This window comes from Gopherus flavomarginatus, chromosome 15 (genome assembly GCF_025201925.1).
Source record: "Gopherus flavomarginatus isolate rGopFla2 chromosome 15, rGopFla2.mat.asm, whole genome shotgun sequence".
In the NCBI taxonomy this organism is placed as follows: domain Eukaryota; kingdom Metazoa; phylum Chordata; order Testudines; family Testudinidae; genus Gopherus; species Gopherus flavomarginatus.
In genome coordinates, this window is record NC_066631.1 from 22694829 (window position 1) to 22718635 (window position 23807).

General features: G+C 39.9%; 1 protein-coding gene across 1 annotated transcript in view; it reads right to left on the minus strand.

Annotated features, from left to right (window-relative positions):
- Positions 1–1350: 1350 nt before the first annotated feature.
- GLT1D1 (glycosyltransferase 1 domain containing 1) overlaps positions 1351–23807 on the minus strand; it is an 84622-nt gene continuing 62165 nt past the window's right edge. The window contains exons 11-12 of the mRNA XM_050923536.1: positions 14382–14480; positions 1351–3694 (exon numbers count right to left, since the gene is read on the minus strand). Coding sequence (XP_050779493.1) covers positions 3548–3694; positions 14382–14480 — 246 coding nt within the window. The 3' untranslated portion in view covers positions 1351–3547. The remainder of the gene's footprint in view (positions 3695–14381; positions 14481–23807) is intronic.

The following is a 23807-nucleotide window of genomic DNA, read 5'->3' on the forward strand; positions in this document are numbered from 1 at the left end:
TAACTTCCCATGGAAGAAGTGGGGGACTGGCTAAAAGAGACCGTGGCCTGCAGAGCTACATCACAAATGATGGGCAATGGCGCAGCCCACAGCAATGTTGGGCCTACAGCTTGAAATAAGAGTGGCCAGGAGTAACTGATAGGTCAAGATTCATTTGCAGGTTTAAAATCTGTTAATCAATATGTGGTGGCTGGTGGCCATTAAACTAGGAACTCATGCTGATATAATTATTTCTTAGCATCTACATGGTGGCAGACTGCCCCCAGAGAGAGATTTATATCATTGATTTCATGGGACCATTGTGATCATCTAGTCTGAATTCCTCCATACCATAGGACTTCCCTGTATTAGTTCCTGCTTCAGGTTCAATAACCCTGGTTAAACTACATCTCTTTTGGAAAACCATCCAATCTGAATTTAAAAACTGCCACTAATGGCGAATCCACCACAATGGAGGTTCCAAAGTTGTTACAATGAGGAATTATTCTTACTATTAACAATTTGCATCTTATTTCCTGTCTGAATTGGTCTAACTCCAACCTACAGCCAGTGGATCTTGTTATACCTTTTTCTGGCAAACTGAAGAGTGCTCACGAAATTTCTGTTCCACATGTAAGTACTTATAGACTATCAAGTCACCCCCTAAACCTTGTCTCTGATAAGGCGCTGAGTCTATTTGCCTTAAGTCTTTCACTATAAGGAACATTTTTTTTTCAATCCTTGACTCATTCTCATGGATCTTTTCTGAACCCTCTCCAATTTATCAACATCCTTCTTTGAACTGGGGACTCAGTATTTCAGCAGCAGTCGCACCAGTGCCAAATACAGAGGTAGCATTACTATTACGTTCTACTCTTACTCAAGAATTCCCATTCATACATCCAAGGATCGCATTAGCCCTTTGGCCACACTGGGAACTCATGTTCAGCTAATTATCTACCACGATGCCCATGTCTTTTTCAGTGGCACTGCTTCCTAGAATCGAGTTGGCCAGCCTTTTAGGATGGCCTACATTCTTTGCACCTTTGTATTCTTTGTGTGGCCTTATACTTAGCCATATTGAAATGCATATTGTTTGCCTGTGCTCAGTTTACTAAGCAATCCATACTGTTCTCTATCAGTCATCTGTCCTCTTAATTATTTACCACTCACCCAATCTTTGTGTCATCTGAAAACTTTATCAGTAATTATTGTACATTTGTTTCCAAGTCATTGATTAAAAATGTTTGCTTTGGGCCAAAAACTGATCCTTGTGGACCCCCATAGCTGCTCAGTGATCATTTCCAGTTTTCAGTTAAATTTTGAGACCTATCATTTTAACCACTTTTAAATCAATTAATGTATGCCATGTTGATTTTACATCATTCTAGTTTATTAATCTAGATGATGTGTGATACCAAGTCAAATACCTTACAGAGGAATATTACATCAGCACTATTACTTTTATTAACCAAACTCATCAAAAAGTGATATGAAGTTAGTTTGACAAGACTTATTTTCCATAAACCCATATTGATTGCCATTCATTATATTACCCTCCTTTAATTCTTATTAATTGCCTTGGATCAATGTCAGGCTCCCAGGCCTGCAGTTAGCTGGGCCATTTCACTTGCCTTTTTTAAAGTATTGGCACAACATTAACTTTCTTTCAGTCCTCTGGAGATTCCCCAGTGTTCAAAGGCTTATTGGAAATCTACATTACTGGTCCACAGAGCACCTTAGCCAGCTCTTTTAAAACTCATAGACGCAAGTTATCTGGACCTGCTGATTAAAACATGTCTAACTTTAGATAGCGACCATTTAACATCATCCTTAGTTACTGTGATTGGAAAAATCTATCATCATATGATATAAACACATCATCTTTTTTCCCTCAAATACAGAACAGAAATATGGCTTTTTCTGTATTATTTACTAGTCTACCATAGCCATACAATAATGAACTAATATCTAGGACTGTGAAGATTCCTTTTGTTTGTTATATAATTTAAAAAACTTATTTGTATTTGATTGTACTGCCCACAGATTTCTCCTGATGTCCTTTTGCTTCCCTTATTAATTTTCTATACTTTCTAGCTTCTAATATATATGCATTGCTATCAACTTGTACCTTTCTTTCATTTGTATTATAATAGATGATTATCCTTCCCCTTTGAGCCAGGCTGTTTTTTACCAAAAACCATAAGAGCAAGAGAACATATATAGAACGAGCATTGCAGTTATAACCCTTGAAGTCACTCCAGTTTTGTCCTCCATTGTCTGCATTGTCCCATACTATTGAGGACAGTACCAACTGAATCAAACCACTCCAAATATATTACAATAGAAAATTAGAAAAGGTCTCAGAAGTGAATGAAGGATACTAAAATTACTCTTTTTTCTTCAGGGTTGCTGACTAAACATTTGCAACACAACCAAGAAGTCAATTGGAAAGCCAACATGCACAGTGAATTCATTAACACAAATAGCGGGTGATGCAAAGCCCATTAAAGTCAATGGAAAGGTTCCCACTAGCTTCAGTTGAGGTTGGATCAGGCCCATATATAGCAACTATAGTTTTCCAACAACAGATGTTTAAAAATTGTAAACACTTCACATGTTTTAGAAATAGCAGCCTTCTTTGACACCAGATTGTGGAAAACCAAGATATTACTTTAACTACTGAGCAGTCAATAATGATTGGTTTGTACTTCATGTGGGCATTAGCAGGTCTTCTTAAAATACAATATCCTGTTACATTAAGTTCACAATAATAACAACTCCTGAAAGTCATTCATGACAAAAGTACCAAATTACATAAAAAATATAAATTACATCGTTGTTCCTTATTACAGCCTACATCCATCTTTTGTAAGAACATTTGCCATTTGTGAGGTCCCCGAAGTTTGGTAATTTTTAAGAGGTAGTTGCTGTCTTCCAATAATTCATAAATAAAGTAGAATAACAGGAAACAGTGAGTACAATTTTTCATGCTAGAAAGCATCAATGTTTGTATTTCTCATTAGCTCCAGCCAGTTACATTCCTGATAAAAGTGCTAGTTGTGTGATTAATTTATGATCTTCTCCCTTTAAAATTAGATCATGTAGACCTGGCTAACATTTAATGTATTTATATGTTTGATCATTCAAAATAGAGATTAACCCACTCTTACAACATTATGTTTATCATTGATATATATTTGAATAAATTCAGATTAATTAAATTAGCTTTGTCAGGCTACAACACAGTACCTGAGTTTGCCTGAGTTCACTGTGGATGAAATCTACCCCTGTGCACAAGGAATTACCCTCTTTTGAGGCCCATATGATCCCATAGTATTAAGAAATCAACATATTCTTGATTTCACTGGTGCCGCCCACCACTGGAAACAGGATGGTAAATTGGATGGACCACCGGTCTGATGCAGTATGTTTGTAAATTGGGCAAACTTGAGTGGAACAATAGGTCCATAATATGTGCATTTTTTTCTTTAAAATACTCCGATTACAGTGCCACCATTAAAGTGATACAGAATAAGATCAGTTTCCACATTTGATACCCAATGATTCACTGGAGTCTCAGGACAAGAATTTGATAAGCCTCTCTTTCACAGTCCCATGAGTGGTGTTTCTTCACATACGCTTTTGCCTTTGTCACAATTTCTCTTTCCAAAGTGGGGTCATTCATCAGACTTTTGGAGAGCTGGACAAACTCCTAAAAAGTTAAAGAAAACAACAAATGTTACGTGAGGTTCTATTGATCCTGGAACTGCAGTAAAGCAGTTGGACTTAGAGTGAATACACACACCAAGCAGTTCAAGAACCATTCTTCAGAGCTAAGCACCACATTTTATATATACGTACAGATCAATAAATAACACATACAATTTTTAATCTTTTAAACAGCCCACCAACTAGAGAACTGGAAAGCATGGTCAAATCCCTAGAGCGTTAAATCAGATGAAAATATAGACAATTTAATGAGACAGAAAAGTGTTTGAACACCAGACATTTAGAGCAATGAAGTGTGCCATAGCTGGGTAAGAAGTTACAAATTCAACTGGTTTCCTGGATGAAGGAGAGCTGGTAGCAGACAGTTTTGATCTAGGCTCAACTAGGCATATGCCTGGTTGCAAATGAGGCATCTTTAGCTAGTTGCATGCTTTTAATGAGGTTGAGAAAAACACTTCACAAAGATGTCTATTGTATGAAGTAAAGAACACACACTCAGCAGCAAATTATCTGTATTGTGCCAGGGCCTGGATGCAAGATTGATCCAAGCTAATAAAGAGCTGTTGCACTGTGTGGTGCTGGAGGCTCGTGACCTGGAAGCTAGGCAGCAGCTGGGGCACGGTAGCAAAAGGTCTGCAAAATGCAGTATATTAAATCCCTTTAGCCCTACAGGACTTGATAGAACAAGACACTTCCCTGGCCAGTTGCTCTGCCATTCCAATTTTGTTTTTAAGAAGTGAAGATACCAAACTAGTGAACGTCAGAGCTGATGTCACAGTTGGAGGCCTCTAAGTAAACGAATCCACTTCTGCACTGCCAGTCTGATTTTCTGCCATCAAGGGACGACTTTCAACACTGAAACTGGATTACAGAAGTAGCTCAAACCCACTACAGCAATGTGCGCTAGCTTAAAAATGTCAACAGCTGTTAGATCAATAAAAAGTGAAGATCATTAGTTGCTACACAAATCATGATGAAAATCAGTGATAGATTCCAAGTGGAACATAAGGGCATTTGGACACAGATGGCATTTTCCTGACAATAAGCTGTCAACTGTTAAGGGGAAGATCACTGAGGCCCTCCGACAGAGAGCTGAAAATACAAATAAGACTGAAATTTGGTCAACAACTCATTCATTAACCAACTGTACTTAAGCTAATTTATACAGTTTACCTACAAAAAACTTGGTTATCAAAGAGTTAAGACAGCTGATGTAATTCATATGGTCCATGTGCAAAATATGTAACTACAGCATGACCACTGGGAACCAATGCTGATATGTGAAATCATACTGTACACATTCCAAGCACAGCCTTTGATACTCATTGACAAGACATGCAATGCTTTCAATATATGTATTGCTATGACATGTAGTTTATATGATCAAAGCAGCATATATATATATAGGGGTGCCTGTGTTAGGTTTGCGAGTAAGTTTTGGAGTCAGAGTGATGGTGGATACTAGACTAAGTAAGGTGAATTCTCACACGTCAACATTGACATTATACATCCAGTTAAAGTATAGCTTCAGTCTTGCATGGAGATCCACATGGGAAGACTGCTATGCTTGTATAGTGCAGAATTGGAGCCTGCAAAGGTAGCAGAAAATGTACATATGTTACCTTACTTGGTCATTCCCAGTCTTTTCCAACCTTCCAGAGTTTTCTTCAATGGCCATGTGATGAAGTGGGACTGTTCTTAATGTTTCCTCTGAATACTGTGTGGGTGCCTCAGTTTCTGGCCAACACTCTGTCTCCTGGCAACTAATGACTGGTGCCCTTCCCCCCTGCAAGTGAATGCTAAAGGTGTGGAAGAACAAAGAGGTCAGGTAACCTCCTGGCCTGGGGAAAAAAACAAAGGCAAGAGAGGAGGGGCTGGGAAAGTTTCAGTTTGGAGCTGGCTGGGGATGGGAAGTGAGTGCACGCAGACGGGTTGTCTGGCTCGCTGGGCCCCAAAATGGACCTGGCTGAGGGGTCCCATTCTCTGTACCTACAAGCTCTGTTTTAGACCGTGTTCCTGTCATTTAATAAACCTCTGTTTTACTGGCTGGCTAAGAGTCACATCTGACAGCAAAGTAGGGGTGCGTGCAGGACCGTCTGGCTTTCCCAGGACCCCGCCTGGACGGACTCACTGTGGAAAGCGTACAGAGGGAAAGCTAAATGCTCCAAGGTCAAACCCAGGAAGGTAAAACCGTGTAAGCTTTTTGCCCTAAAAACAGTCTGCTCCAAGGTCAAACCCAGGAAGGTAAAACCGTGTAAGCTTTTTGCCCTAAAAACAGTCTGCTCCAAGGGAAAGGAGGCTCCCCAAAGTCCTGACTGGCTTTGTGGGGAGCAGTTCCAGAGCATCGCCCAGGCACTCCGTAACAGGCCATGCCTTAGTCATGTGGTTAATATAAAGTTTATATGAATCACATCAGCAGCTGTAATTCTAAATCAACTGAAGAAATTCCCACAAACAACTTTAATCAAAAAAAAAAACGAAAAAGAAAAAAAAACCAGACCTCTGAAAATGTAATCTGGGTTGGAGGATGAGGCTTCATCTGTGGGATGTATAATATTACCTACCATGTCAGGTGTTCATGCAGGAAACATTATGCAAGAGGTTTATAAAGTTTTCTACAGCATCAGGCTCCCCTCTAAGGTTCACAAGAAAGAGCAAAAGAGGTTCCTTACTTGGGTTAGCAGAGAGGACTGCATTAGTAAGGCTCCCTCCTGTAATGATACACGGGAGGGCACTGCATTACTTGAAGTGCACAGAAGATGAGCTCCCCTTCTGCATAAATGCCAAAGATTCATCTGAGGAATTCTCTGTACATATTATTTCTTCTGGTCCATTTGTCTTCCAGTCAGCATTATTAAACAGAACGACCACTTGTGGGAAAAGTATCTGATTAATTCACAATGGGGCCCTTCACGAACTCAAAGATTCCTACTGGTGTGTTCCTCTTTAGCAATATCTGTAGTTGTGAAGTCTCTGAATGGAATAAAAGTATTCCTGCAAAATGCTTTCGGAATTCAGAGAAGTGCTTCCCAAAGAATCTGCCAGCCAGCAGTGCAGATTAATAAGTTTGGTGCTATAATGATAACATCAGAGGCATTTAATATATTCTCTTCTAAACCCCCTCTGCTTTCCCCATTCTCTGTTGCAGTTGACAGCACCAGCATCCTCCATTGTCGTCCAGGATTGCAACCATCTCTGACTCTTCCTTTTTCGTCTCCCACCATATCCAAACCCTGCTGCCTTTTTTTCCCGTTCACAACACACAAAAAAACCCTGATCTTTCTTGCTCATGTGGCCAAAATGCTTGCCCATGCCCATAGCCTCTCCCATCTTGACTATGGCAACTTTCTACAGTCTAGCCCTCTAGATATGTACACTGCCTGTACCAGTCCATCCAAAACATGAAAGCAAAGGTTATTTTCCTTGCTCAGTGATCTGATCATGTTAGAACACCCACTATTCCCTTGCATTCATCTACTGGCAACTCTTAAAATACCACATAGAGTTCTAACTTCACATTCTCCCCGTCAAGGCACAGCACAACCTGGACAAGCTTTCAAGACTTGTCTCCTACTGCGTTCCCAATTAATTCTTCTGTTCCCCCAATGAGTCCAATCTTGATACTCCTTTCATTTCCTTCTTACACATCCCATCTCTGTGCTCTTTTCCATACTGCTGAGAACATACGGGAGCAGGATAAGTGGGGAAAGCCTTTAAATGCCTTCACCTATTTAAAGCCAATCTCTTACGCTATCATAACAATAAATAATCATTTTCACTCCACTGCATTCCAACTTTAATTTTATGCTCCTGTGGAGGATTTTATTTTGTTTAAAAATAATTTATGTAAATTATACATATCAGAAGCCGCAATGTACCATTGCTTGACGAGTAGTTCAATTAATATTCTTTAAAAATGTGTGGCTACAGAGCATGAAAACTTGGAAACATGTAAGTGATAGAAGCAATGAGATATTGCCATACAGTTAAAATCCCTTTCGCTGGTGATAATTTCAGCATAATATTAAGCATGAATCCAAAGAGGAAAGGGAGAGATGGCAAATGGATAAAGCCAAGGGACTTTAGCTGTAGCTGTTCTACTGACTCAGAGTGTAACCTCAGGCAAGTCACTCAAGATGAGATCTGAAATCGCAGTAAAGATCTGCATTCGTGTCACTGGGTTTTGGATCAGGCCCCTGGAGTGTCATCCCTCCATTTTTGGATGCTGAGCTCAAGACTGCAAGGGCCTGATATTCAGGTGGTCCCCACAACACCCACTGATGTCAGCTGGAGCTGTAGTTGTTTGGCACCTCTGAAAATCAGGCAACAGGTTGCTGAATCTGAGCATCCAAAAATGGAGGCAACCCAGAATTAGATGCCGCTTCTGAAAATGGAGGCCTTAATTTCTTTCTGCCTCCGTTCACCCATATAAATGTGGGTATAAGAACATTTATCTACCTCACAATTGATACGTGATGTAAAGAGTGAAGGCTGAGTTGTTAGTTACAAGGCAGAAAGCTTTGGGCAAGCACTAGGATGCTTAGATTTATAAGTAATGTGATGCATGCCCTATTTCTGGACAGTAGCTATCCCTCTAGGCCCAGTTATCTTCAAAAGTAATGTCACTAATATGTTTCTCCCTCAGGCAGGTGGGCAATTAGCTTTAAAGAAAATGCAAAGAGCACATATAAAAAATATTCAGGACAGTATTTTGCAAACAGCCCTACAGACCCAGATGTCTTTGGCAGATGAACCCTGAAAATACAGCAGGCACCAAGCTAATAAAATGCATGTCCTCTGAATTACTGTAAGAACCAGGCTGGTGCCATTTCACAGCACAGACACTAGGAAGTTAAGAAGTGTGTTTACACACACACACACACACACTTCCATTTCAGCGGCAGGAGAGGAAAGGAACATGGAACTTAGTTCAGTGTAAACCCAGGGAAGACAAATTCCAGCTATAAAAGTAAATGAACAATTAAGAATAGCAGTGCACCTGCTAGTTACCGCAGTGCACAGCAGCTGCAGGGCAACAGATTGGTATTTCCCAACCACCTGAACAATCATTGCTGGCATTGCTTAAAACAGCAAGCTGCTCTGTTCAATCCTGTCCTGACAGCAAAACTAAAGTCCTCAAGACTAGAAACAACCCCAGGGCTAAATGCTGGCCATGTGGCCGTAACGCCTTACAGTAGGAATGGCAAGCACCCACGCTGCCACAGGAGGGCAACATGCCCCTGTCTGTAGCTCCACTAATTGGTTCAGAGGAGTTTCCACTTCTTCCCTGCCTCCCTTACACAGGTTAGTGTTGCCGATTCCTGCTGCTCCATTACAGCTAGAACCGCTATTTCGCCTGGAGCTGGAGAGGTTTATATACCCACCCCCACCCTCTTTTGTGAGCCTTCACAGATGCTGGGCATTCCATAACCCTAAAGCTGAGGCTGCTGAATAATGGTGCATGTCCTCCATTTGAACGTGCTTCTGTGATAATTTATGGCCTAAACATGGCCTGCTACTCCTTTATTTCTTAGTTACCCGTTTTCCTTTCAGGTAACATTAACTCAGTGTCACATATTCCATAAACTTGCAAATTTGAGTAATGGCAGGAATAAAACATGGCTTTAAAAGAAGGGTGCATAATAACTCAAGCATCAAGGTCAACATGTTTTGTGACTTTTCACTTTTATGTTAACTGCTGCGGACAGCTGGATATTTCCTTTGTTGTCTATGTACATGGTCATGAGGGCTCAGAATACCTACCAAGGATTAAGTATAATGAGTATAATTAGACAAGAAAAGTTGGCTAATTTCTTTGTAAGCCAGGCGAGGTCATTTTTTCCCACTAAAAGTGAAGTTTGTGCTTAAAATTATTATTGTTTCATAAATCAACTCAAAGCCATTTCATTTAGTTTCCCAACATAAGAAGACGTAAAATAACCACAAGACTGTTTCACATACCAGATACAATAACCCAGCCCCTACGTTATCTAGCTTGCTCCTTTTCAGAGTTACTATTTTGGGGGGAAGGAAATAAAACTGAAATGTTTTTAACAGAGTAGATCTAGGTTTAAATACACAACTCTGCTACGTCTGCCGTGTATCCGAGGCAATGGAGCAATAAAAGAATAAATCCAGTATATCTGTCAAACAGGCTGGAAAGTCAATTCTGGGGATTGCAAAGGAGGGCACCTCCTGAGGAAGAGGAAAAAAAGCATGAATAAGAGGCTTATCTGAAAGCTGATTGATGAAGGAGTAGGGCTGTGTAGTAGTTATGTAAGGAGGAAGGACACTTGTGAGAAACTACAATGAAAACACCCTCACAAGTAGACTGGACCTCCAAGCACTTCAATAAGGCCACCCAGATTGCACCATAATGTTTACTGTGGAAAGGAAAAAATACTAATTGTAAAGAAACAAGACTCAAAACTAGACCCAATTATACTGGCTACCCATCAGCTAAACTGTGGACAGGGAAAGAATGATCTAGGATGCTGCTTCAGAATGCAAACACCAGCAGGAACATGACTGAGGGTCGGAGTTAACCTGCACTGGGAATAAATCTTTCTTGGCTGACTAAAATCTGGACAATTCAGATAATGTACTTAACAGATAGCAAGTGGTGTCTTCTGCTTCCTGAACGATCTGAATCAGAATCAGACAGGGATGCAACTACATGTAAACCTTTGTTCTTAAAGGAATTCCAAAGGAATAGCTCTAAACAGTTGGTTCTGACAGACAGCTAATTTAGAAGCAAACTAACTGAGGTTACTATGGGAAATATTTTATCAAAACTTAAGAGCACATGAAGTACTCAGAAGAGGGTAAAAAAACATATTGCTTTCCAGCATATAGGTTGTCCTGCCTCTACTGGCATACCAGGTCCTCTAAGAGGAGACAATGCAAAGTGCTACAAAATGTATTACTGCCATTTCCAACAATACAAACAAGTTTTAGCAACAGGTTGAAATTAGAAGTCGTCTAATTTATCTGAACTCTTTGATCTATTTTCCCACTCTTGATTTCATGATATATTATATATGGAGGTTTGAAAAACTGTATTTGATACAGATTGGTGGTGTCAAGAAATATGGGATAATCCTGGTATTGTCACTTTATCTTTAAGATTTAGTGAAACTGATTGGCATTCTGTCAGATACTTCAGGTGAAAGTTATCCAGAAATCCCCTGGTGAAATCAGACTATTAACATGCAAACAAACCTTATTTTGACACACTGTAAATCTTGATACTTTATACAATATTTAACACCAAAGACATTTTAAAGGAGTGTTATTAAATGTGATACAATTGCTAGTGTACAGAGAAAGGACAGAGATTACTTCACTTTCCAAGATAGGGCACTTGCACAAACATTAATTATCCCAATGCAAATACTACCTAGGAAAATGCTAGTTCATATGGTAATGCAAGTTAACACCTTTACTTAGAAGACACTCAGAAATGTAGAACAAGAATATCAGAAAAAAAAGAGGTTACTGATCTTAGAGACAGTATTTTGGGGGAGAGCAGCAGAAGACCAGACTGAAATGGGATAGAGAAATTGAGAAGTACAGAACTCTAGAAATAACGACATCATATTTACAGTCTTTCTGTACTTCTGATCAAGTAAAACATTTAAGCGTAAGAACAGCCTCACTGAATTCGGTTTAAAGTGAAGTGCTTTGTTACAACTTTATGGTTTTAGGTGAAGTGGTCAGTGCTTAAGTATGAAGAAGTGGTCTGAAGTAAATGGTGAAATTCATTAAGGACAAATGCAAAGTACTCCACTTAGGAAGGAACAAGCAGTTGTACATATACAAAATGGAAAATGACTGCCCTAGGAAGGAATACTGCGGACCACGGTCATAGTGGACCACAAGCTAATTATGAGTCAACAATGTAACACTGTTGTAAAAAAAGCAAACATCATTCTGGGCTGTATTAGCAGGAGTCATGTAAGCAAGATACGAGAAGTAATTCTTCCACTCTACTCGGCGCTGATTAGTCCTCAACTGGAGTATTGTGTCCAGTTCTGGGGGCCACATTTCAGGAAAGATGTGGACATATTGGAGAAAGTCCAGAAATGAGCAGCAAAAATGATTAGAGGTCTAGAAAACATGACCTGTGAGGGAGGATTTTAAAAATTGGGTTTGTTTAGTCTGGAAAAGAGAAGACTCAGAGGGGACATGAAACAGTTTTCAAGTACATAAAAGGTTGTTACAGGAGAAGGGAGAAAAACTTGTTCTTGACCTCTGAGGACAGAGCAAGAGTAATGGGCTTAAATGGCAGCAAGGGAGGTTTAAGTTGGACATTAGGAAAAACTTCCTAACTGTCAGGGTGGTTAAGCACTGGAATAAATTGCCTACGAAGGCTGTCGAATCTCTATCATTGGGGATTTTTAAAGAGCATGTGAGACAAACACCTGTCAGGGATGGTCTAGATAATACTTGGTCCTGCCATGAGTGCAGGGATTGGATTAGATGATCTTTTGAGGTCCCTTAGTCCTATGAATCTATGTTGTTTACCATTCGTCTTTGTTAATTTGACCTCGACACTCTGGGTCATAGGTCCTGCTCCTGCACAGACTTATGCGTGTGCATAACCTGTTTCAAGATTAGGGCCTAACTGAAGACGTGTGGGAGGCATTGTGTGTGTTCCTGCTATTTATTAATACCAGGAAGGCCACCAGTATGAGTTTCAATATTAGGCCCCAATCCTGCAACTACATCCATACAGATGGACCCCCTGGGCCTGTGTGCAACCTCACTGAAGTCAATGGGACTCCATGTGGACATAATAGCAGAATCAGGGTTTAATTACATAAACAGGTCTAGCTTAGAACAGTTTATGACAGCTCTGCCTCTGCCACCCAGAGAGTAATTAAAAAAACCCAAAGAAAAACAAACTGCCGTAATTAACAAAGATTCAGTTATGAAAACCATAGGGAACAATGAGTGAATTCTCCAGAGAGACAAATGTTACTTGAAATAATTTTTTCAGTTAAAAAACTAATGAAAATAAAAAGAATCCACCTTCCCAAGACTATACTTAATAGCATGCATTAATCACACACATACAGCAAAGCTGTAAATGTAATGCATTTCCACTTTGCAAAATGAGCAAACAGTCTGTTTGAGGAAGTTTTATTTTATTTGGGGTTGGAAAAAAAACTACCATGTTTAGCTGCTGATTGGTATTAGTAAACTGTATTTTATGTAATAAACAGATTGATTCATACCCCCCTCCGAAAACCCCAAACCATTTAATTAGCTTAACTGGGATATTGTCTGACCTGAAAAAACAATTCTTCACATAGAGGAGGAACATGGAGACTTTGAAAACTATATATTAAAACTCTAATAGATTTTCATCACAGCCACTAATAGCATTCCTTGGGTACTAGGGTATTGGGTGCTTTAAGAATACACAGTAATAGAGCAATAATCCAATACACTGACGTGCCAAACAAATGGAAACTACAGTACAACCTCTCTGTCACACTCATGATGAGAAGAGATTTTTGCAGTTTAAGGAATATCAGCCCAGCCCAACTCCAGTGGGACTTGTATCGGACCCTGGGTGACTATCTAGGGATATCACATTAAACAAATGTCCTGCAGAATAAGTTTGTCTTTCTAATCAAAACATTATCTGGCTCTGTCTTAGATTATGAATTAAAAATATTGGTGTCTATTTCTAATCACTGAGTCTTCCTTCTTCATTATCAAAACTAAAGACTGCATGGTGAATAAGCAGGTTTTTTAATTCACAGAGCCTTCATAATAAAATTTTAAAACATCTTTAGATATAATTAAGCATGAGTCTAGCTGTTTTAATTGTCAAAGCACTAATTAACTTTTGCCATATTCCTGTGGTATTACCATCTCTGTTTTAACGATGGGGAAAGTGAGGCAGAAAAATTACGAGATTTACTCAAGACAGGAAGGAATTTGTGGCAGAGTCCCTTATGCACACAGTGCACAAAGACAATGGCAGAATGGCAAACCATATTGGATAAAAACCCACCCAAATCAAAGAATCTCTAGGACTTAAATATATACAGAGTTCTCTCTCACACCCACAGAGTGCAAAACATAGTCTTTATTTTCTGTGTAACTTAACTATTTTCTGCCCTACTGTTATTCATGACCTACTAATCTTTTATATTAACATTATCTGTAATCCCAGCAATGATCATATTATCCTAAACTTTGGGCTCACAGCCCGTTTTGATTTTGTGATCCACTGTTTCTACAATATATGCTCACATTTCAGCGAGTGCTTGAAGGGAAATATGACATCTGCACAACATCTATTCTAGGGTTTGCCTAAGAAACCCCCAAAACTAAATTAAAGCAGCTAAGAGCTCGACAGAAGTGCATTCAAGCAACTGGCAGATTCTTAAAGCTAGAAAGAAGCATTCAGTCAGGCCGACCCCCACCTCCCCCCAGCATTCAGTGAACCTCAAAGACAGCATGAGATAGCAACAGCACTTCATTAAAAGCAGGGTAGGCTTGTAGGTTTTTTAAGAGAATGAGAGTATAACCACTAAAAGTTACCACGAGCAGAGCGCAGAGACATGAGCAGTTCATGGAAAAGAAAAAAAAATTTGGGAAAGGGTTGTTTTGTTATGCTCTGGTTTTTATTTGATTTTTGTTGTTCCTGTTACCTGCGGATCTGTAAATAATAGTCCTGTTACTTTGTGTTGTATTATTGCTGCGTTCCCAGGAACGTTCCTCGCCAGCACTGGAACATCTAAATCCATTGCCTAAAGAATGTGGAGAAAAAAGATTTTGTTAGTCTGGGTTCATTTTAAGAGGAGTTTGTGGTGAGAAATAAGAATAGTCATAGTAAGAAACCTGCTGCAAAAACTGCCCCTTCCCACCCCCAAGTAAAAAAAGTAAAACCCCAAAGAGGGTTCCAAGCATGGAGGAGGGCAGCTGGCATAAGTTAATTCAGCCTGTAACAGTAATTTGTATCAGATTTCTCCAGTTCTTTCTAACTTTGTTTTTATTGTTTTTATATAAAATATAAACTCATAATGAAAAAAATATACTTCCATGCACACAATATAAGTAGCCTATAAATAAAATAAATTCACTGTTTATTGTTTGCAAAACCTGGAAAGAAACAAAACCACAAACCAAATCCTGAACCTGCAGAGATCACGCAGGGCATCAATTATTAAAGTGAGTGCATGGATAAATAAGTGAGAACATAACCTATGACTATCGGGGGGCTAATAAGTACTAAACTGCAAAAGTATGCAATAGTTTCATGTGTCACCAGTCATCCTCAGATTTTTTCTAAGTGTTTCTATTAGACAGAGTCATTTTTTCCATTAATGCAGTAGTAGAGATCTCACTAAGCAGGCCTCTGTATGAGGGAGGAATTGCAGATTTTCTCAAAATAACTCTTTTGGCCACTAAAATAGTTACAGCAATCCAGGAGTTTTGTGGGGAAAAATCTGGCCCATTCCCTCAACACCCACAGAGTCCCCAAGGCCAGGCTTTTGAGCAGTCAGGTAGCATGTTGCAGAAGCAGAAATGCCATCCTCCTATGTGGCTGCAGACTCCCTTCTATATACGCATACATGGGGGCGCATGTAGCCTCAAGGTGGTTCTCATATCATTTCAGGCTGTCTGTAGATTCAGGAGCATAGATACAGCACTGCATCAGTTCACTTCCAGTAAATCGTCTCCATTATAAAGAGAAGGGCTAGAAACTGGAACGCAAGTTTAAGTGTGCAGAAACCAGTGTGTAAGCCCCAGTCACCCCAGGAAAGTCCCTGCCCACCGCCTACTTATGCATTTGTCAAGCCCCAACGTGAAATTTTAATTACCATTCCTGGATTTGGAAATCTTGAAATCCACAAACCCTGAATGTATAATGGCTCATCTTGTACAATTATCACAGTGTCAAACAGAAAGAAATTCACTCTCCAAAATGTTCAATCCATTTCATACTGATTCACCGTCACTTTGAAGAGAACACATTTTTAATTACTGTCATTACAGTCTCTGATGGGGAACAATTTTCCTTCAGCATAAGTAGCATGGAAAAAAAAACTAAGGGGGGGGGAGGGAATGAGGAAAACGAACATTTCTTTTGTTTTTGAATCTGGACAAGACTTGATACCCCAAACCACTAGCGTACAATGCCAAATGCGAGTTAAGGGTAAAGGAATGCATAGCGTAGCAACATGCATTCACAGTTTAAAATATCCAAGGTAAACATAGTTTACACTGTACCACTGTAGAGACATTTGCCCTACACATACAAATCCCATCGTCCTCTTGATGCTAACATGCTTTTCAACAGATAGCTCTAAAAATAATATTAATAATCCTTAATGACATACCTCTTCTAGCCTTTATACCAGAAATAGTGGGTCAGTTGGAGGGAATTCAGAGCAACAGATTGATGAGAAGAAATCAAATGGTCTAATTAGCTTGGATAAATGAGTAAGGACCAGATTTATGTAGGGATTTAGGCACCCAGAGATGCAAAAAGGTGTCTAGGGCGATTTTTAAAAGTGAAAGTCGATGGGAGGCAGGCACCTAGCCCACTTAAGTGCTTTTGAAAATCTACAGCATTAGGTGCCTAAATACCTTTGTAAATCTGGTCCTAAGCACATACATATGTATGGTGGGGGATATGACAACTGTCTCCAGATATGTGAACCAGGTAACCACTAGAGATGGGCTCAAGACACTGATTCAGGCCTAGATTGTCTAATGCCTCAGTTTTTTTATGCTGTGGCCCTCAAGGCCAGGATTCAGAAGTAAGGGACTACAGGTTGCCGCTTCTTTCAGACAGCCACCTCGGCAATTAACATTTTGGAAGACGGGGAGGGAAAGCTAGCGTGATGGCAATTCCTGAAAAGCTTCCTATCCCCCTGAGGATGACAAGGCCTTAGGGAACATTGCTTTCCCACCAGGTTAGAACAGAACAAGTATCAAAAGCACTATCAACTGAAACACTCAGGCTCACAGTGAAATATGATGAGCTCTAGAATGAATGGATGGGTTTCCTGTCTGAACTAGCTTAGTGACAGGAAAAGTCCTCTCTCAAATGTATGAAAGCACCACCACAAGAGCAGTATGACTAGGTGACAATGGACATATTATAAAAAAATATATATTTTTATGTAACTCTTAGGGTCCAGTTCTGCACTGACTTATGCCCCATGGATTTTAGTGGGGAGATATGCACAACACAGTACTTGGCTCTCTGAATTTTATATTTCTCCTTCACTTTAAAAAAAATGCTGTGGTACTTCAAAACTGGCTACTTCGTGTAGAATTTTTCATATTAACAAGGCGATCCTGGATGCTCTATCCAAGTGAAAAAGAGCCTTAGTCAAAGAAATTATCCTTTTTTTCAGAATTCCTCTCAGTGCTCCAGAATGGGCTGTTGTAACTGTCTGCTATCCACTCAAGTAAATTAGACAGACTGAACAAAAGGACATCACACGCCACTTGATACATGAATAATGATGAACAACTCAATTTACTAGTGCCCCATCGCAATTCTGCCTTAGGTTGAGTTTAGTGTTGGGGCCTGGTACATTTATTACAATATTGCTGCACCTCGGTCTGGGCGAGCGTGTTCCCACATTATTATGCACTTTGTCATAGCACATTTATTCATTTTTTGTTTCTGAATGCCACACAGACTGCAGCTCATTAAAAGTGACCACAAAGGCCCAGATCCTCAAAGGTATTTAGGCATCTAACCTACTGAAATCAAAGGGATATAGGCAACTGCAAATTTTTGAGGATTTGCACTTTAGTTTTTATTTCATTTCTGAACCCAGTGGAGAAAGAGCGTGATGTTCTTGCTAGCTGGAGACTGAGGACAATTAAACATAACAGCTGAAAAACTCTGAGGCCTGGAATCACACAGGTATTGATGAATTACAACCACTGAAAGACAGAACAGATGGCCAACTGGGTAAGACAAGAGTTGGCTTCGCACCAGCCAGTCTTACATAAATGGATGGTGCTGTAAATAATTACTGCATCAAGTAGCCTTGAATTTAATTTAGATGCTTACTCTATTTTTAAGCAGTAAAAAGAATCATAGACTCATAGACTTTAAGGTCAGAAGGGACCATTATGATCATCTAGTCTGACCACCTGCACAATGCAGGCCAAAGAATCTCACCTACCCACTTCTATAACAAACCCCTAATCTATATCTGAGTTATTGAAGTCCTCAAATTGTGGTTTGAAGACCTCAAGCTGCAGAGAATCCTCCAGCAACTGACCCGTGCCCCACACTGCAGAGGAAGGCGAAAAACCTCCAGGGCCTCTGCCAATCTGCCCCGGAGGAAAATTCCTTCCCGACCCCAAATATGGCGGTATTGCTGAAAAAATATATATAATTAACTGACCTGGGACCTGCCAATAACAAGTTAACGTAAGAGTTTACTCTGGTGGCCCACTGTTTTGTTACCTTATCCTGACTGCAAATGTGTTTAAGAGTAATTTGAGAAGGATACAGGGTGTAAAGTTACTTTTTCAAGCATGGTACACAGTAAGCATTTCTAACTAGCAAGGCTAAGTCTGGAGGAGGGAATTGCAGTTTTTATTCATTGTATGGTCTTTTTTGGAGTGTCCTCCATTTTCTGCCTTATAGCTCTTTCTGTTTTTGTGTCATTCTGGCATCCCCTCACTTTTTACCTCCTGTCCTGCAGCTTAATTTTTTCTTCCTTGGCTTTCTGTGAGTTGTTCTAAGACACCAGGTCTGGGCTTCACATGATGGCTGAGACTGGATTTTGCACCACAATACAGTGTATTGTATATTAGAGGGTGGACACCCACTGATTCCTCCATTTCCGTGTTGTTTTCTTTAGTTGGTTCGTTGCTTTGGGGTTTTTTTAATTCCAGCAGGATCTCATGATTTTTACAACAGTTTACATAAATTTTAGAGTGGAGGAAAAGTGCTGTGGTGAAAGGTTGTTAGAGTCAAAATCTTTCGTTCAGCCATTACACAGCAAGTTACTGTATGGACAGTGATAGTAATCAATTCCCTGCACCCGCCCAACCATGTTTTATTTCTGATTTATAAGATGTCAAAGATTATTTTCTGAGCCCACATATTGCTTGTCCCTTCTTCAGTGACTGTTAAGAAGAAAAGGTGGTGTGTGTGATCTGGATGCTAAAAACGGGTCTTAGATGACTAGATCAAATAATCAGATGGTAATGATTTCTGGTCACTTCAAACCAGGGCTAGATTTGAACCAGACATGACTTTATAGTTTGTAGGGACAACTGATGACTCATGAATAATGTTAAGCATGTGCATAAGCATTTACAGGATACATGACCTTGCTAAATTTTAAATTTCCCAGTTGACAGGAATTTGGTTTCTAAACCCCAGCATGTTTGTTCCATCTCTGATCGAAACATTTTTAGTTTGATTTGTCTTGTTAATAAAACAAGACCTTGACAGATGGTTCTTCCTATTGGCCATGTCAGGTAGCCGCTTTGCCTAATTAAACTGAGACTTCTTTCAAGAGAGATGTTTTTAAGGGAGGTGGTTCCACTGTACCATCAAATCCTATTGCGTAATTATCCAAAGGGAATTAATACAAAACCAAAATCATTCTAAATTTATAACAGGCCCTGGGTGGTTCAAGAGTCAATGTCACTAAAAAATGCTAACTTCATGCAGTTTCTTAATGGAAAACTAAGGCCCTGATTCTGCTCTCACGGAGGTCAATGGAAGACTGTCATCAATTCTAAACTGGACTGAGCTTCCGACTGTCTTTAAAGTGAGCTAACAAATAGAAGTTACCATACAGGTATTTATATGGCCTTCATTATTGTAATATCTGGGCACATCATAATCATTAGTGGATTTTATTCTCCCAACTCCTATGTGAGCTATTATTCCCATTTTATAGATGAAGAATGAGATTAAGTGACTTGCCCAAGGTCACACATGAAATCTGTGGCTGAGCCAAAAACTGGACCCAGATCTCTTGAATCCCAATCCAGTGCACGGTCCATTAATCATCTTTCCTATAGAGTTTGGGACTCTAGCTTGGTAACTTAATTGATGTGAGCATGAGCCAGCATGCTCAGACTTTTGCAGGAGACTAGCTCTTTGTATCACTGTCACATGGCCTCTATGGTCAGCTCAGGTTACGTTAGCACACTCCAAAAATCACGGGACTGGACTGGAAGGGACCTCCAGAGGTCTTCTAGTCCAGTCCCCTGCACTAAGGCAGGATAAAAGCCATCTGTCTTCATTCAGCAGTTGACCCAGTGCTGGTTTCATAGAATCATAGAAGATGAGGTTGGAAGAGACCTCAGGTGGTCATCGGGTCCAAGCCCCTGCTCAAAGCAGGACCAACCCCAACTAAATCAGTTTGAGTGGTGGAAGGAAATGGAGTCTCTTTGTGGCTTCATGTCCTCTGCTCTCAGAGAAAGTACAAGCCCTGAAGGAGCTACTGATTTTTGAATAATACTTAGCCGTGACATCTTCACAACTCTTTACAATTGTTCATTCTAACATAGTCCCTAATAAGGTTTGAGTAAGTAGAGTGCTACCATAATAAGTCAACATTTACCAACAGATATCACTCACGGAGATAGGTAAAGGTAAATAATTTGTGTTCTCTCCATTACTCCTGAATGGTAACTGGGGCTGACTTTAATAGTAGCACTGTGGAGACAGTAAAGAGAGGTTAATGCCTGACTTTCAGAAATGCTGAGCGCCTTCTCTGGGGAGAGCTGGAGATCAAAAACAAATGTGAATTGTGAGTTCTCAGCACTTCTCAGGCGGTAAGTCACTTGTCCAAAGCCTGAGAGGGAGCCATTGTCAGAGCAGGGATTATTACTCAGGAATTCCTGACACCGGTGACATTCTCAGGCCATTAGACAAGGCGTCTTGTTATGAGAATATGTTATACAGTATTCACAGTCAAGTGAACTGGACTCAATAGCCAGGGCCATTTTCAAGCCTCCACTATTAGATCCTATTTATCCCAACTGTAAATTATCAGGTTGCATTTTCCTAACAACACAAAGAAAACTTTGGCAAAATAATATATATAAAGAAATTCGGTGGAGGCAGAAATAGTAGCAGATGCTGCCTAATTTTAGCTCCAGAATAGGAAGCAAAATAAACATATTCTGCAGCAACATACATAAGAAGAAGAGGCCAACGTAAAACAATCCATAACAAGCTCAGTTTGGAAGATTTGGAAGTAGATGCATTTTTTAATGCATGATTACGCATGAACACAAGCCAAAATTGACTACAAGTTTTGAAATTATCCCATCAATACAATGATGGAAAATGGGTGGAATGATACCTCTGTAAATAGCATCATGTACAGGAAAAATGACACGCAAACTACTACGGGTCAAATCTTGCACCTAGAGAAGGGGAGTTTTATTTTTCACTTCAATTACTTCACAGGTTATTTGAGCATATTTAGCAACTACAAAAATAGAAGACTAGCCCTCCATTTTCAGTGTAGCGAGTCTCTGAAAATAGCTCTAAGTGGATTAAACTACAAACAGTGCTAAATTGGGCCATGTCCAGTAGCTACCCACACCAAATGAGGTAGAAAAATAATACCAAAGAATCTACTGTATGAGTAGGAAATAAAATTAAATTCAATACAGAATACATTTCTCTGTAGCTGAAAGCCTCTGGGGGATTATGGATCCCAAATACAATTTTTCAATGGGAGGCAAACACCCAGAAAGAAAGAAATTAACTTTGTGAGTGACTGAGTGAGATGTGTGAAAAAGGCAACGTGCCCTGGTGCAAGGAGTGCTCCTTTGGCTTAGTAGCTGTGTGGGGTTGAGTGTACGGACAGGGTAATAAATGGGAAGCCATTTACTGTTCTATTTATATGCTGGTTTTCAAGGAGAATAGGGGTTTTGTGGCAGCCCTACACCTTGAAACTTACTCACTGGAACTATGTAATAGAAATTTAGACTAAGGCTGCTTTCCCCTTGAAGTGCTGCTTGACTCTTTCGTAGTACAATTATGAAAAGCTGGGTATAGAGTAGTGATATTCTATTTCTCACACACAAACCTTCATCAGAATCCTGCTGATAACTGATTTAGTCTTTCAGGCATCAGAACTAAACCTTGTCAGAACTGTGGCTTCAACAAAGCAGAGCTGAAATCAATAATCCCTGGACTGAGGTCAATAGTTTGAGTAAATTCACAGTGACTTACATTTTTCACTCAACAAACACTTGTTAAAATACTAACCTGCCTGCTAGGCCACATTGTTCCCTCCCACATTAAAACCTGAGGGAGGGGACTGGAAATCTTAGTCAGAAGATCCTTGTGGAGATTATTACAAATTATCCTGTCCGCCCCCACCCCCGTGGAAAAGCTATTTCCACCCCCAGTGGAATCATCTTGTTCTGTGGGAGACCCATGGAGATCTTATATCCCCACGTTGAGTTCTGCTCTCCCCCTCCCTCACCAGGTAAATCAGGTTGAGTGTTGGTCACTTCTTGGATGAGAGACCTTTAAGGAAACATGCAAGAGCTGCAGGAGGAAGTGGTGGTGGTGACTTGACAGGTCACACTCATTCCTCTGATTTAGTACTGAACCACTGCCCTGGCATGATGCTCGGGGTTACTGTGCTGCTGTTTTCTGGAGGAGATCTAAAACCGAGTTCCAAATCACTTCAGAAATTAAAGATCTAAAAGCACTTTACATGTTAACTCTACACCCTCGCAAATTCAGATTCCGATGATAATATTCTACCTAGTTAACTTCCCTAAATAATTTCAGTTGGATGTGGCTGGTATTCCTTGATTCTTCTTAAAACTCAAATTAGAGATAAGATGCTGTTGGTATGCTCCAGCAATTCTCAACAATTGGTGAACATTAAAAAAAAATGCATCAATGAAAACTTTGGAAGTGTCATAGCCTTCTTTAGCCCTCGCCCAAATGCAGTACTGCTTCTGGTCTTAACAGGTCCTGGAATAAGAACATAATGTTGCTATGTGCAGTCAAACAGTGTATGCCTTCCACCCTAGAGGTAGCTGCAGTTCAGTGATGAGTGACATACTCCCTATCTAACATTCATCTACCTTGCAGAGGTCTTATGAAGAACTTTGATATGTACAGATGAAAAACATTTTAGAAGTGAAAACTGCCATCATTCGTTAGGAACAGCAATAGGAGTGTCACTATTATTATTATTACTACTAGTAAAAATAATGTGGTAGCACCTAAGAATGTCAGTCATGGACCAGGACCCCCATTGTGCTAAGCCCTATACAAACACAGAACAAAAAGATGGCTCCTCCCCAAAATGGCAGCATGCAGAGTATAGACTCTGCACTCCCAGCTAGCATGGGTATAAATAGCATTGCAGATGGTGAGGCTTGGTATAGGTGAGTAGAGCAGAGTGCCCTACATACCTCAAGCCCCAGGGTAATAACCTACACAGCTCTCTACATGCCAAGCAGCGTCTCCCATGTCTACACTGCTATTTTTAATGGTGCAGTGTCCTGCTGCTTTCCCACTGCCAGAGCTTTTCCCGATGCAGTGAAAGGCTCTGGCAGCAGAGCAGTGACAAGTATGGATGCAGCTTGCCTTTCGCTGTGGCATGCAGCTACACATGTAGTGCCTTTCTTCTACATGCTGCCATAAATATAGACAGAGCCTGAGTAAATTATGATTTTTCGTAGGAGACGTGTGAGAGCAAGCAGGACCCCACTTTGACTGGTATGAAATAAACCTGAGATTTTTTTTTGCCACCAATATGGTAAATTAATAAAATGAGCTTGTTATTAATGTATTAATCACTTCAGTAATCCAGCCTCAGACTCACTTCTGTAACATGATGTAATAATAAAGCATTTTCTAGTAATTTTATAAGGAGATGGATATTAAACTAGGAACACGTGACAGCCACAAGAACTCCAGATCATCCTATTGAAGGTTCTGTAATATTAATTTAACAGGCTTGATGAAATTACAGCCTGTCTTTAAACAATAAAGTGTAATATTTAAATACATTTTTAATTTTTAAAAAAATCTATTCTTGTGAAGAAAACATTTTGCTTTTGCCTTCACTGGCTTTGGCTTTGAAATCTGG